The following is a 15726-nucleotide window of genomic DNA, read 5'->3' as shown; positions in this document are numbered from 1 at the left end:
GCCCTTCACGCCCACCATCGATTCCTCCTCCCCCTCTAAATAAAAAACCACCCCCACTCTCTCTCTCTCTCTCCTCCAAACAACCACCAACAAACCAAAATGACCCTTCCAAAACCCTCCTCCCTCTCTCTCCTCTTCCTCCTCCTTCTCGGCGCGGCCCACGCCGAGGACCCCTACCACTTCCATACGTGGAATGTCAAATACGCAACCCTCTCGCCCCTCGGCACCCCCGAGCAGGTCATCACCATAAACGACCAGTTCCCCGGCCCCCGCATCAACGGCACCTCCAACAACAACATCGTCGTCAACATCTTCAACCACCTCGATGAGCCAGTCCTCTTCACCTGGAACGGCATCCAGCAGCGCAAGAACTCGTGGCAGGAGGGCCTCCCCGGCACCAACTGCCCCATCCCGCCCGGCACCAACATGACCTACAAGTTCCAGGTCAAGGACCAGATCGGCAGCTACTACTACTACCCCTCCACCTCCCTCCACCGCGCCACGGGCGGCTACGGCCCCATCACCGTCCACAGCCGCGAGCTCATCCCCGTCCCGTATGACTTCCCCGAGGCCGAGCACGTCGCCCTCGTCGGCGACTGGTACACCAAGCCCCTCCCCGACCTCCTCAAGCTCCTCGACTCAGGCCGCAGCCTCGGACGGCCCGACGGCGTCGTCATCAACGGAAAAGGCGGGAAAATGGAAAAAAAAACTAACCCTAAGGAAGAGCCGATGTTCACTATGCTACCTGGCAAAACCTATAGATACAGATTCTGCAACGTCGGGATGAAGAACTCGATCAATATCCGATTCCAGAAGCATTCGATCAAGCTCGTGGAGATCGAAGGATCGCACACGGTTCAGAACATGTACGACTCGCTCGACGTTCATATCGGGCAGTGCTACGCCGTCCTGGTGACCGCCGACCAGGAGCCCGGGGACTACTACCTGATCGCGTCGACGCGGTTCACGAAGGAGGTCCTGTCGGCGACGGCGCTCGTGCGGTACGTCGGAGGGAAAGCTCCGCCGCCGGAGGAGATGCCGGTGGCGCCGGTGGGGTGGGCGTGGTCGCTGAACCAGTTCCGGTCGCAGCGGTGGAATCTGACGGCGAGCGCGGCGCGGCCGAATCCGCAGGGTTCGTACCACTACGGGAAGATCAATATTACGAGGACGATCAAGATCGTGAACAGCGCGGGGTCGGTGGACGGGAGGCTGAGGTACGCGATCAACGGGGTGTCGCATGTGAACCCGGAGACGCCGCTGAAGCTGGCGGAGTATTTTAGGGTTGCGGATAAGGTTTTCAAGTACAATCTGATCAAGGATGATCCCGGCGTGGTTGGGGAGAAGATTACGGTGGTGCCGGACGTGGTGAATGCGACGTATAGGGATTTTATTGAGATTATTTTTGAGAATCCGGAGAAGAGTGTGCAGAGTTGGCATTTGGCTGGTTATTCGTTCTTCGCCGTCGCGTGAGTTTTCTCTATCTCATCTCCATGCAAAATTTAATCCTTATTTGCTACTAATTCATAATTAATCCTGCTTTTTCTAAATCTGGGCTTCACACTTTTTTATAATCATACTATCAATATTTCGAAATTTTGTGTGAAAACTTGTGCAATATTCATCCTCACCGAATCAAATACTCCCTCCGTCCACGAAAAACAGAGCACATTTGCCATTTTTGGTTGTCCACAAAAAATCGAGCACATTTAAAAAAAGAAAGTTTTAACAACTTCTCTCTTACTTCTTCCCTTTCTCTCCTACTAATAATATGGACCTCACATTCCACTAACACTACTTCTCTCTTACTTTTCTCCTTCTCTCTTACTTTATCAATTCCACATTAAAACCTGTGTCATTCACAATGTGTTCTATTTTTTGTGGACGGAGGGAGTACTACCTACTCTAAGTCTAAAACTCAAAATTAAATTGAAAACAATTTCGATTACTAATTTCTAAAAATATATTTTAATACAAATAATAGTTACGGGAAACCAAGTGCTCGGAACTTTCTAACAAATAGCTTTTCTTAGTTTTCCATTTCTATTTGTGGTGTTTGAATTGATGGTATGTTATCTATAGTTCTTAATATCACATGTTTGATTTGTTATTTAAAGCCACACTATAGTAGGAAATTTCAAAACTATCCTTTAAGTTTTTCTATATTTCCAAGGCCAAGGGCTATATTAGTAAATTTCACGTAATTTAAGATTGATATATTGTTGCGCATATTATTATCACTCAATTTTCCGTGATAATAAAACACCGTTTTTCAGCTTTAATTCAACGGCCTTTTGCCTATTGAACGACCCATACAGAAAATTTAACCAACATATCAAACACTAGATTGTACCATCAAATGCACTTTAAATATGCTTATCTACCAATTCAAACACACCTAATAGTAAAATTTCTAAAATTACCAAGCACATCTCTTGGAAAGTGCTCGTCACGTTTTAGATATTTTCGACATTTTGCATGGTGCTCGGAAAATTCCCGGTATTTTCGTAATGTTCACGAAATGTGGTCGGTATTTTTCAAGGAAACAATATGGTCTGTTACGGGTGTGACAAATCCTTTTTTTTTAGTGCCTCAACTAACATATTTTTCTCGAAAAACCTTTGTACATTTTTTGTGTAAAATATGTACAATCATCAAAGCAAATCACAAAATTATCTCATGCATGGAATGGAACAGGATAGAGCCAGGGAAATGGACACCTGCGAAGCGAAGCAACTACAATCTCTTAGATGCCGTGAGCCGTAACACCATCCAAGTATACCCGGGATGCTGGGCGGCCGTCATGCTGACGATGGATAATGCAGGACTGTGGAATTTGAGGGCGGGCTCTACCGAGAGGGCCTATTTAGGGCAGCAGCTCTACTTCAGCGTGCTCTCTCCGGAGCTCTCCCTCCGCGACGAGTACAATATCCCTGACGATCAACTGCTCTGCGGGATCGTCAAGGACATGCCAAGACCTAAATTGTACACCATTTGAATTTTTTTAATTGCAATTTTCCTGATTTTTATGCCGTGAGAGAGAGATTTGAATGTAGAGAGATATATTTTGTGTTGCAGTTCCTCACTGCATTGAGGTTTGAATATATGTTATACAATAAAGGTAGAGGTTTTTTACTGTTGGAGACAAGCTTAAACTACAAGGGGCTTAAGCCCCTACAAAAAAAACTCATATAATATTATTAAATATTTGATATTTTAGTTTATACATCCCCATAGAAAATAAGTTTTGCATTCCTACTAGAAATAGTTCCTATTCATTTTAGAAAAGCCTTTCAAAGTGTGGACCATATACAATATACTTAACTCGTATTAATTTGAGCAAGTATTTATTATGTTAAATATATTTTATTTTATCATGTTTAATGATATGTACTCATGCCAGACGGTCCGAAGATCAAATAGTCTTCATGTGTTTAAGCCCAAAGATAATTTTATACTGCATTTTTAAATACTAATTAATACATTTTCGATGTACAAAGTTCAATTTTCAGTAAATTAATACAAAATCTCACTGTTTTTTCTTTTCATACTAATTAATACTTATATACTATACAAACAATTATTTTTCGATCCGACCGGGAAAATTCACTTTGAATAATCATAAAAATGTCTCCATCTTTTTTGTGAAATTCCTTCTATGGGGTATTGCATTTTGCAAAACACAATGATCGTAGCAAATTGATCATATGATTTACTGATTTTAATTTAACTTTATTAAATCATAACAATACTATGTACATTAGCGTAATAAAACAATAATTGTAACTTGCATGACAGAATCATTGAATAACGTTTTTCTTCTTTTTATACGTATAATTATTGGACTGGACCTAATAGCAACATAATTAATTGACAAATTCATAAATAGTTAAAAATTATTAGAAGAATCAAATGTACACCAACTTAATAGAACTGTCTCAAAAATGCAATTTATAAATGTGTCGAAATAAATAATCACATATCCTATTCTTCAAAAATCCAATTTTTCCAAGCCCCCATTACTACTTATAATCAATCTAGCTAGTAAAGTACTATAGATGTGGCCTTAAGCAGGTATAAAAATTCTACAAAAAATAGAATACTTTTTTTTACAGTGAGATTATATTAGTAAAAATTCTACAAAAAAATAGAATAATTTTCAAAGTTGGGCGCGGGAAGAAACAAACATAAGTCGTGATCGTATTTGAATTTACAATCACTCTTCGTCTCCGATGGGCAACATCGTGCTGAGCTGTGAGCTAAATAGATCCGCAAGCGCACTGCGAACGTCCATCTACAAGGGAATTAATCGCGTGTTAGGAATCAATGGTGATATTCAAACTCGTGATATTTCAATTAATCTAAGACGGAGTTTGGCTGAGCCTATAAGTTCTTTCGAAACAGCATGTAAACTATTGATAAGTGTTTGGCAAAATAAGCTTCTATGTAAAAATAAGTTCCCAATAAAATAAATTTCATCATCCCTATCTTATGTTTTCACTATTTTATCAGAAACAATCAATTTGCAAAAATAATCTTACTGTGGTTAGTTATTTCTATTTTCTTACTCTACCTATGGTTTGTTATTTCTATTTTCTTACTCTACCTATGGTTTGTTATTTCTATTTTCTATTTTTTTCATGACAACTTATAAGCTCTTAACACGTTACATCTTATAAGTCTGATAGATTATGTAAGTAGAGCTTGCAGCGAACGAACTAACCTGTTCGGAGCAGACGAGTTTTGTAATGTAAGGGTATAAATCTCTGAGGTGATCCTTGAAAATCTGGGGATTCATCTCGCACATACCTTTCAATACCTGAAAACCGTGCATTAAGCTTAGAAAATCGAACGAAGGAGCAAAATAAAGCGAATCATACTATATCATAATTTTTCCCTTCACAATTGAGGATGAAACGTACTACCTTCACAATTATAGGCGCACGCAGTTCTAGAACTCGATGGAGTTCCATATTCGCCGTCTCTTCCATGCTAGATTGAAAATCAGATGCTTCTCTCAGCACCTGTTCGAAGAAAGAGACCAGCTTTTCTTCAGCTATACCTTCAGGCTTCTCTTCTTTGGCTGCTTTGGCGTCTTGAACTTCAACTGCAGCCGTTGTCTTTAGCAGGATGTCGAGATAGATGGTAGTTGCGGTCAGCTCCTGGCGGAGCAGATTCAACGGAGGCCTGTCGAGGAGCGAATTATTACATATTATAAAATCGGGAGAGTAACAAAGCAAAAACATGCCAAAGAGTTGAGTTTCCTAGTCGAGGGCTCATTTTTAGCCAACCTTTCTGTAGAACTCTGCTGCATTCGCAATCTGAGGTTGGTATACGAGTTGTAGGTGGCGGCAAACTCTAGGATCGAGAACAAGATCTCCATCATCGTGACTTTCGCATCTGCACCCAACTTGTTCCAGTAATTCTTCTGAAAGTCGAAAAAGTGCATCGTGCCAAGACATTAGCAGGAGGTGACGATTAATGCCCTCCATATAAAGGCTCGTTTTAGCACGAAAGAGATTGTACCTGAATACCATCAATCGAACCTAGAAGCAACAGTTGTGTCACACATTTACTCCTAACGGTTTCCAACATCAGACTTTCCTCCGCATCTTTGGCATTAACGTCCTTATTTGCATCAGGAAACTACACAACGCCCAAAACATAAGGTCGGATTTTCCAACAGCGATGACAAGGACCATTAGCTAAGCAAAGATGCATTCACTAATACTTCTCCAAAAAACAATATAGTTATTTCAGCTCACGATGTGATCAAGAACTGACTCATAATAAGCGTACACATTGGAAAAACGAACCTTGGATGGGGAAGACGCCACTGCTGCATCAGATGTAAAGTTCTTTGGTTTCGACGTAAAACTTCTCGTTAACAGGTTGTCCCGCATATTCCCCATTATTTTTTGTCCAAATGTTTGACTACGCTGAAGGCTTCCAACTTCAGATTCCGTTGCTCCAGCAGATTGCGATGGCGGGGCTACAGAAAAAACACCATCACTTTCTATAAATTTGGTGCTATTTTACTGAAAAATAATCTTTAAACATATCTGCACCACTAACCTTGAGATACCTCCATATCCACTGCGCGCGTCGTTTCTTGATCTTGTTCCAATGCGTTTTCATCACCATTAGCTTTGAAGGATGTCGAACCCACGGAACTCCCATTTGTATGGATTGTATCATGATTGTTATGCAATAAGTCTCCGGATACCCGAACACCACTGTCCAAGTCTCCTGATAATAATACTTTGCGATGCTTCCCATTCTCGAAACTCGCATCGTTGAGAAGCTCACGTGGTTGTGTTGTATACACAGCATCTCTGCTCAGAAGCAATCAGTAAATTTAACAACAAAACTAGAAATAAAAAAGTGTGTGTGTGCGTGTGTGTGTGTGTGTGTGAGAGAGAGAGAGAGAGAGAGAGATTACTTCAAACTTTTCAACAAAGTAACCCAGTCATCGGAGGTGAACTGGTGACCTCCAACTTCGATCAGATGAACCAATGCCCCCAAAGCTATTGAAACAACGGATTGATCGGTCTTTTTTGCACAATCTAACAGTAAACTGAGCAGTTGGGGCAGCATAAAACACACATCCTGCGTTAAACGAACATCAATCATCACAACTCCTTCAAAATTCATGAACACTCCATATAAAATCAGACAGGGAAAAGAAGATAAATGTAAGTAACCATACTTATTAAAGGTGAAAAAACAAGAAAACACTTAAACACATAAATTCACGCGATATTATAATAGTAGTAGTTGAAGTAGACAATATTTTTCAACCAAAATTTAGTAGCAGCAGTAGAGACAGTAATCACTAATTTTTGAGTAAATGAATTCTTTAGAAACGTTTAATAGCATAGTACTCATGGAAATAACTATACCTTGTAAAAACTGTTGAAAAGATCGCACAGCAACTGGAGAGCGTGGATAGTGCTTTCACGAAGCCACTCTTCCTCGGAAGACATAAGATTCTCTTTTCCAGCATGTCTCACATGGTCAAAAATGGGGAAAAGGATTCCTTGGAAAATACTCTCCCAAAATGCCGTTGAGAATTTGCTTCCTCTCTCGTCCAGCAAATCGAATAGAACCTCGAGTGCACAATTACTGACCTCCGATCTCGGATCAGATATAAGTCTAGAAAGACCGGACAGCATGGGGAACCAATAATGCTCGGCTAATTTGCAAGTTTCGTCAGCTGCGCTATCTACAGATTTCAGAGAACCAACAGGTACAAGACCCTGGAAACGAGGAGCAAGAAATAATAGCTAGATTCATCAGAAGAGAGTTTGGTTTATGATATAAATTTATATAAAATCCATAAAACATTCAAAATTATTAGTACTTGAAAACAGACCTCTGAAAGACGATTCTCAGATATGCGGAGGAGAGCAATGGACTTCAAGCTAATGTCAACTGAGCTCTTATTGGTGGCGAATCCAATCAGGCAGTTCACACAATCCATGAAGCAGTCGACAAAAACTTGATTGAAGTGCTCCAATATAACTGCAGCACTGTTTGTTAGACACGAACATTTCTAAATCGAGCAATATATGAAGAGAAAAGAGAAAGTTCGGCCTCAAACCTTGTTCAATATTCTCAAATGCACTTTCGACTATGGGTTCTAGGCTATCGTCGGCAGCCATTGTGAAAATCATGAAAATGCTATGCCATCCAGATTTTATAATTCCAGCTCTTGATCTTATGATCTGTTTAATTTAACTAGAATACATTGATATCAAAAGAAGCAGCAATATAAATTCACAAAAGATCAGATAGTACAAGGCAAACATACTTGAACGATGCCACTTAATATAAGCCTTCTTATGGATTCACTTTTGCTGCTTTGCATGAGAACGACGAATGGTTTGAGAATTCCTTTCTGGAAAGTGAAGTGTCCAAGCTCGGGATGCTCCAAATATTTCATTCCGAGCCGTTGTAGAGAATCTATTGCGTATATTGCAACCTTTTCATCAGCGTGACTCCCAGCAAAGACGAAATGTTGTGCTAAGACGGTCCATATTCTAGCCCAAACCTGGAAATAGAAGAATTAGGACCATAACCATCCTAGGATTGCAATAACATTGCACTGAATGTATAAAGTCACTACATACATTCCTAATACAGTTCACTGCACTACAAAAATAAAATTTTTGCCCCTAACGGGATTCGAACCCTTAATTACTGTGAGAATGTGTAACCAACCCTCTGATTGTGAAGATAGATGCATATCCTTGCTGGACCAACGCAGCACATGCGTACAATAAAAACACTGTAAATGAAAATAAATTTGTAAGGTGTTCAGATTACCATGTGTATGCGAGTCATATTGGAATAGCTAATTCCAACAATCTTCTGCAAGCTAAAAGTACGAGCTGGTGACTGTTTTAATTCCTCGGCTGATACATAACACAAAGCGGAAAAAAACTCAACCACTGATTCACTGGGCAATTTGACACTATTCGAGAAGACTTGTTCAGTTGCTTTTCCTGAGAGCTCTCTCAGAGATTGAAGAATAGCATCTCTAGAGTTTTGATTTGTTCCTTGCACGATGGTTGCAGTCATAGCAGGCCAAGAAACAATATATTCAAGACGCGAAATACATTCCAGAATAGCTAACCAAGAGTCTTGAAGGGCATACATATGGGTATCGCACAAATCAAGAAGGGTACGTAGAGCTTCTACATTTTTCTCACGCATATCTCTAGGCGCGTGTAAGAAATTATACCTGCAATCAATTGATAAGATATTATTATGCCTCTTTCAATCATGTCAATGTTTCAAGATATGTTTGCCATTATACCGGTGGAATTGATCAGTCAAAATACTTTCTTCAAATCATATCCCTCCAACCAAAACATTCCGTTCATTCCTAAAGCTACCACACAGATTTATCAACAAATGATGAAATTGTCAACTAAAACTCTAAAACACAACCGAATAAGCTTGGATGATAACTTTTGTCATCTTTGTTCTTCATGTTCATGCTGATATGAAAGACGGGAATCCTAACACTGCTTTACATGACATAAACAAGAATAAAGTGGTAACTGCTAACTATTATGCAATGTTTCTGAAGATAATTTGAGAATTACCTCAGTAATGAAGTCAAAAATGCATAGCGGATGGTGTCCATTCCGAGCGCGAACATTATAACTACACCTTCTTTGAATCCTTCCATACAAATACTAATCCATGTTGAGTTGTCTGGTTCACCCATGACAACGGAAAAAGTAGCAAGTAATGGCCATCCTACAACTTCAACCATTGGACGTAAAATGTCGATCCTGTCTGAAGTGTAAAAGACACCTTTTTTGTCGCCTTGCTCCTTAATCACAGCATGTATCTGATTAAGAACAGCCTCCTTGTCGGGAATAGAATCGCTCGAAGATATCCTTCTAGGAAAGGACAGATTGAGAACATTGAGTAGGCCGCGTCTCCCGTTCAGTTCTAATTTATACTTGCTGTTTTTCAAACAGTCCACTGAATCATCTTTATTTACTAATTCTGCTTTTACAATGTTATCATATATCTCCTCCAAGAGTTCTTGAGGAGCAGATTCTTCAGCAGTACTTGCACTCATTTGTATGAAATCGCTTCTGGACAGTTTCGGCCACCCCGTTAAATAGTGAGCATCGGCTTGAAGCAAAATAATAGCATAAGCAAGCACATATGCAGTGTCTGCAGTCTTAAATAGACCGGGGTTGTCGGTACAGTAGCTGCAGAAAAGGAGATATATCTTATCAAAGAATATAGAAGTTTCTGTTGGCAACAATAATTTTTATACTTATCACATTCATGCCTTTTCATTCTCAAATTTTCCCTGAACATGGGTGCTTCATATGAATGTGGTGGTACAACAAACAATGATTACCGTTCTGAAAATGTCTCCATTATGCGATCAATCATCTGAGCTTCACCCGGAAGTTCAAACCCTTTGAGGAACTCATGTATTGCCATGTCAAGCTCCATTCCAGAAAAGTTGATGGATTCAACGTAAGCACGCAAAACAGCTTTGGGGAATTTCTCATGCTGACCTAAGTAGTCCCCAATCATAGCCTGAAAATCAGATTCGATAAGATAAACTTCTTTAAAATAATTATGAAAACAAAAGGCATCCTATCTACCTTGTCTAAATCGGGAGTATGTCGAAGAAACTGGGCAACTGAAGCTGGATTCTGCTCCACTACCTGACTGGATATTAAGTGCTCTATGCCCTTCGCTGGTTGCTCATTAAACTGTGCACGTCAAAGTATGAGTCTTCTAAGTAACTAAATCATAATATTCGAGAAAAGAAATAGACATATAATATCATTAAAGTAGCAAATTTTCATACCTCAGAGACAGAGGCTTCCATCGTGGACTTATAAACCTTTAACCCCTCAAAATTGCTCAGTGATTCTCCCGTACCTTTTGATCCATCCAATCTTCTAGCTAAAGCTTCAGAAGATTTATTATCCTCGTTCTGATTATCTGATTTTCTGTGCCCCTTCTCCCTAATTACTAGTGATTTGACAATATTCACGAGACCCTAGAGCAACAACCCGCAAACAGGCACAGGTCAATTTACAAGACAATGTGGAACGGTGGAAGTTAGCTCTCATAAGTCAGAATGATAAGATCATGAGAGCGCAAGCAATGTTTGAGATAGACCTGAAGAGACGATATCTTAATTGATACTGTCTGGGATGCGGCAGAAGATTTTGGATCCACATTTTGAGTACCTTGAGCAATTTTGGATAAATTGGCAACCTAGATGAGAAAGAAATTGTATGATGATAGAGTAATACGGATTGTACACGAAAATATCCTATATCACAAAACACATACCATCTTTTCAAACAGGTTTGGTGGTTCATTGTCACAGTCGTAATTTATATACAGGTCAACAAGCGTCTGAGGATCCTTGCAGATTTTCTCCAATGTCCTGGCAAATTTTATTAATGATAATTAAAAGCCAACATGAGCTGCTTTTGACCCAAGGTAGCAGAGCAAGAACTTGAGCAACGTGATGATGCATCTTATGCCTATATTCCAATATTTGTTTCAAAAGACAACAGCATACCGGAGTACGACTAGCTTTTGATTAAGATCTGATCCATCCAAAGCTTTCAGAACAATTATGGGAAAGAAAACTCCGATTTCAGCCTGTAAAAGGATCGATATGTTCAGCTTGAGAAGGCAAGTGAAACGAAGTCTTTCTTTTGTTTAAGACAAGATGAGCAATGTTTTTGTTTGACCTTGAGACTTTCCCTAAATCGCAACAAAACAACTGAGAAAATCCCCGCTGCATGCTAGCAAGACATGAAACAAAACTATTAGAACTTTAACAGCAATAAGTAAAGGATGTCAAAGCACAACCATAACATACCTGAAATAACACAGGAGACTGGGAAACCGCCGCCCGCAATAATGCAAATGAAAGGTGACCTCTTAATGAGTCAACAAACTGACAATTCTTTGTGAATGAGACACCGCAATCAGCCAATACACCCTATCAATTCAAATGAGTATGCTTCGTTAAAACACATTAACAGTGCAGCGTCATCATTATAAGGCGCAAACATATCCTTCATTATCTGTAACAAAATTATCAAAGAAAAAACAACTCCCCGAAACAAACTATTGCACCGACAAAAAGTCTAATTTATGCCTATTTTATAGTTCTTCTTTTGGGATGGGGGTGATGGAAAACAAATATAAGAAATCTTTAACCTGTAAAAGCTCAAGAGATAGAATACGATTTTTGGAAGTAACTTCATCATTGCCCTCCTTCATAGCCATCTGTAAGCAAATTGCTAGATTAATAAAAAAATGTTCGGACAAAAAAATTAGGATTAGAATGTAAGAAGATTCCATCCAGATACACAAACCTTACAGAGAGTACGGAAAAGAAGTAAAGCATCACGTTGTGCAATACTCATGCTCTTTTGACCCGTTCCACTGAAAGAGATCAGCAATTTTACTATCACCGTAGGCAAACTCAGATTGCGACTGTAATCATGCACTTTTGCAAACTCAGATTGCGACTGTACCTTTCGAGTTTACTATCATCTTCAAGATCCACAGCCTTCAGAAGGACATCCTCGAGACCCTATACATAGAGGAGTTTTAACCAAAACTGCAGATATGAGATATCTATAAACAATCTCAAACAACGTTATTAACAAAGAAAATGATAAACATATCATCAAACTGCAAGAGAAAGACATAAACATATCAATGCGAGCGATATACCTTTATATCAGCGCCACCTACAAGACTCTGAATTCCTTCACCAGACGCAATGAGTGTACTATCTAAATATTTCACAGTTATAATGTCGTCTGTAGTCTTTTTAGGGTCATTATGATCACTGAGCGACTTTTCTAAGTCCTCCATTTGACCATCTTTGCTTTTAGAAGATTCCGGAGATACCTGAATGAAAAGGACGTATATGTTCTATCATGTATAATCACTCTACCCATGCTGGAATTATGCAAAAGAATTTGTATAAGAATATATTGCATACCACATCGTTTTCCATTTGTCTAAAAATGATGCTGAGCATTTGCGTCAGTGATGCCCTTGCTGTTGCTTGGTTTATAGGACTCTTGCTAAACATGCCAGGAAGTATTAGCACTAGATGATGTATAAGTCAAACAAATCGGGATAACAAAATGAAGATACCTAGTAATAGCAATATTAAAGCAAACTTTGATGACTTCGAGCAATGGCCCACCATGAACTGCATAACAAGAAATCAAAGATTACAGCATATCAATTAATATTTTCTTGAGATAAGTCTGAACTGTATGTTTCCACATATTTGGTGAAATGGGGTATCATAACAAAATTATATGGAGTATCATATTAGGACAATTGAACAATAATAGAGCCCATAACATGAAATACCTCGAACCTTCGTCGATGCTATGGCAGTAAGAAGAACTTTCATTACTTGAAGAGTAACACTGCATTTTATTTTATAAGGCTATTATACTCGGGAAATGTCAAATCCCAGAAAGCTCAGTCTTATTGTATCAATACATGTACCTGTCAGGTGTCGAATTATCCACACAGCTGCAAACCATGTTGAGTATGTCTGTCAACAATTTTGAATTGTTATCGCCATCAATACCAGGATCACCTTCTAGATGATTGTAAACAACGAGTTTCTGCGTGTAAAAAAGAAGAGGAAATGTAACTGATTACATTACATCCATAACATTTCATATTCATTCCCTAGAGGTGAATGTGATAAGCCATACACCACAACATATCAATATCAACTTTCATATGGGCAATTACTGAATTTTGAATAGCCTATCCCAGAAAGAAATTTCTACAAACTATATAAGTATGAACGAAATGGAGGACGTACATGAAAGCAATCCAATGCAAGTTCCACCAATTTAGTATTCTTCGTTTCAAATGCAAGCTTAAGAGGTTCCAGAACAAGATCAGCATCTGACACTGCTGTGGTTGATCCACTGCTGCTAGTAGGTTCGACATCCTTAGCAGCTGATTCAGCTCCCTCATTTTTTTCACCTCCGGAGTCAGGTTCAAATGAACCACTGAGAAAAAGTATTGTACAAATTGAAACTACATGGAACAGAGATAAAGAAGCAGGATTGAATAATACGAAGATACTCCATCAGGAGAAATTAACCGTTTTTCCAAGGGAGAAACTTATGCATCTATATTTCTCTTCTTGCATACCTGCTTATGTATCTCTATTTCTAAGAAAAGGGTGAAAAAATATTACTTCCCCTCAAACTTCTCTCCTACAACACATAATTTGAGAACATATATCAACCAAGCATTAATTCTGTCTCTCAAAATACATATTCCAGAACATGCCACCAAATTCACAACCAAACGTATAATCGTAGGTGATGCATGATGACAGATTCAGTGATCTATAATGAAAACCAATGATATGCCACCCATCATATCATTAGCACAATGTTTGATGTTTTTAACTTGATATCAATTTTACATCACTCTTGTTCTGAAGGCACGTGACTTCATTTAAGTTTTGCACCGAGGGAAGTAATTATTCTGAACTTCACTTAACCTACCTAGAATTCGGGCATATCTATGTATATCAATGAGTAAGAGTGCATATCTACACTCTCATGAACCTACATACGAGACTAGTAATTATTTCGGATGCATATTTTCCCATCTAATAACATTTTTTCTTGCTCCCCTTCAGCATTCACGCCAGTTATTTAGGAAATGCAGTTCGACAACAGTGAGAATTCATGGATACAAGGATGAGGTTTTCATAACATTATTCGCCAAGAGTACCAAAACCTAAATCTCACTGTCGCTAGAACACCTTTGCTTTGGAGCTGCCGTTGAGTCTTGCTTAGTCTCGCCAATATTTGACTGCTGATTGGAATCCTTTCCACTGTCTGAATCATCAAAGGAAAACGGAAAACATATATCAGTTTGACAGATATCAATCGACATTAACAGCACAAAAGTGTGAAACACGCAGTCAAAACGTTGCTGACTAAGGCATTGTTGTACGATAACCCCAATTTATTGATCCACCAACACTCCCCCACCACCAAAAAAAAGACCGCCCCAATTTATTGATCCACCAACACTCCCCCACCACCAAAAAAAAACACGGAAGAAAAAAAAAAGAACACATTCACGTGTGACATAAAGTAGCCTAGGTAAAGCATAAACATGAGAAAAATATTAAAATAAAAATACATAGGCGAAAGATGGAAAACAATCACAAAGAGCAGACAAGACGAATATTAATCGTAGTTAAAAACAATAACCCCAAAAAAGAATGGAAAGTTAATGGGGCTTTGGTGTGTCTCATAACCACAAATTCTACATTCACTATAACTTACTTTCCCACAAGTACTACTTTCACTATAACTTACTTCCCCACAAGTGAAACAATAGCTCAATTTCACAAACACAAATGCACAATACATATATTCCACACAACCGCTTCCTATAGAATCTAGAATCAAACACAACTAACCTCCACACACTCAATCAAGTTTGGCCAACCAAACAAAAACATAAACTAAACAAGAAACACCTCAGCCATATTTATCGCATACAGCCCCAAATGCTGAGCAAAAGAGGCACAATTTAGATACAAACGCACCCAAATACGTCTGGATGGAGGATTGAAGAACATTGTATTTCTTGTTAGAACATTCTTTGAGCATCGACTCAAATGCCCGAGCCACAAGGTCTCCCGGCGCGCCGCCCGACATCTCTGCCGAACCTTTTATCCCCTCAGTTCAATTCAGTTCAGCTCAAGCTGCATCACAAATCCCAATTTCAAAAATTAGAGGAATTCCCTCTCTTCTGATCAAATTGGATCAAGAACAAAACTGATCACATATTCACACGCATTAGGTATGCGAGATTGCGATCTTCCGATCAAACGCAGTGGACTGAACGAAATACCAGAAGAAAGATTGAATGTTTCACCTGGGTTTTTGCAGAAATTTTATCTTTGTTAGAGAAAAGTCAAGAGATCTGGCTTGGAAGAATGGGCGCTGAGAGAACCTCTGTTTTAAGACATGAAACAGAGTCGTTGTTCGCAGTTGAAAATGTAGTAACGCTTTTTGTTTTATTGAAAATCGTCAATTCGTTTTATACGAAGAGATTGTGTATCTAGAGAATTAAATTTTTATCTATATGAGGCTTTTGCAATATTAATAACAACGTATCTCATGATATAGT

The 15726-nt window shown here is 39.1% G+C and overlaps 2 protein-coding genes across 3 annotated transcripts; one reads left to right on the top strand and one right to left on the bottom strand.

Moving 5' to 3' along the window:
- Window positions 1-99: 99 nt before the first annotated feature.
- Window positions 100-3128, top strand: LOC121751746 (L-ascorbate oxidase homolog). The gene is made up of 2 exons (XM_042146540.1): window positions 100-1466; window positions 2695-3128. Exons 1-2 carry the CDS (start codon window positions 100-102, stop codon window positions 2993-2995), a joined length of 1668 nt encoding a protein of 555 aa, XP_042002474.1. The 3' UTR covers window positions 2996-3128.
- An 803-nt stretch (window positions 3129-3931) lies between these two features.
- Window positions 3932-15595, bottom strand: LOC121751758 (brefeldin A-inhibited guanine nucleotide-exchange protein 5-like). 2 transcript variants are annotated; one of them, XM_042146551.1, is made up of 34 exons: window positions 15472-15595; window positions 15140-15298; window positions 14317-14417; window positions 13379-13571; window positions 13051-13172; window positions 12910-12968; window positions 12685-12742; window positions 12527-12611; window positions 12253-12432; window positions 12051-12109; window positions 11889-11958; window positions 11731-11799; window positions 11387-11509; window positions 11256-11309; window positions 11081-11163; window positions 10846-10942; window positions 10669-10767; window positions 10352-10546; window positions 10143-10253; window positions 9890-10074; window positions 9111-9734; window positions 8326-8743; window positions 7811-8050; window positions 7601-7724; window positions 7373-7521; window positions 6900-7256; window positions 6440-6606; window positions 6073-6332; window positions 5814-5989; window positions 5524-5643; window positions 5289-5425; window positions 4923-5184; window positions 4721-4816; window positions 3932-4291 (listed from the first exon to the last, which is right to left on the bottom strand). In XM_042146551.1, exons 2-34 carry the CDS (start codon window positions 15170-15172, stop codon window positions 4214-4216), a joined length of 5184 nt encoding a protein of 1727 aa, XP_042002485.1. In that variant the 5' UTR covers window positions 15173-15298; window positions 15472-15595; the 3' UTR covers window positions 3932-4213. The 2 variants fall into 2 exon arrangements, with proteins under 2 accessions (XP_042002485.1, XP_042002483.1); XM_042146549.1 differs by having other exon boundaries at window positions 14342-14417.
- Window positions 15596-15726: the final 131 nt, after the last annotated feature.

The sequence above is a fragment of the Salvia splendens genome, chromosome 10, assembly GCF_004379255.2.
Source record: "Salvia splendens isolate huo1 chromosome 10, SspV2, whole genome shotgun sequence".
Classification (NCBI taxonomy): Eukaryota; Viridiplantae; Streptophyta; class Magnoliopsida; order Lamiales; family Lamiaceae; genus Salvia; species Salvia splendens.
Note: the sequence above shows the minus strand (reverse complement) of the source record. Positions and strands in the feature narration are given on the sequence as shown.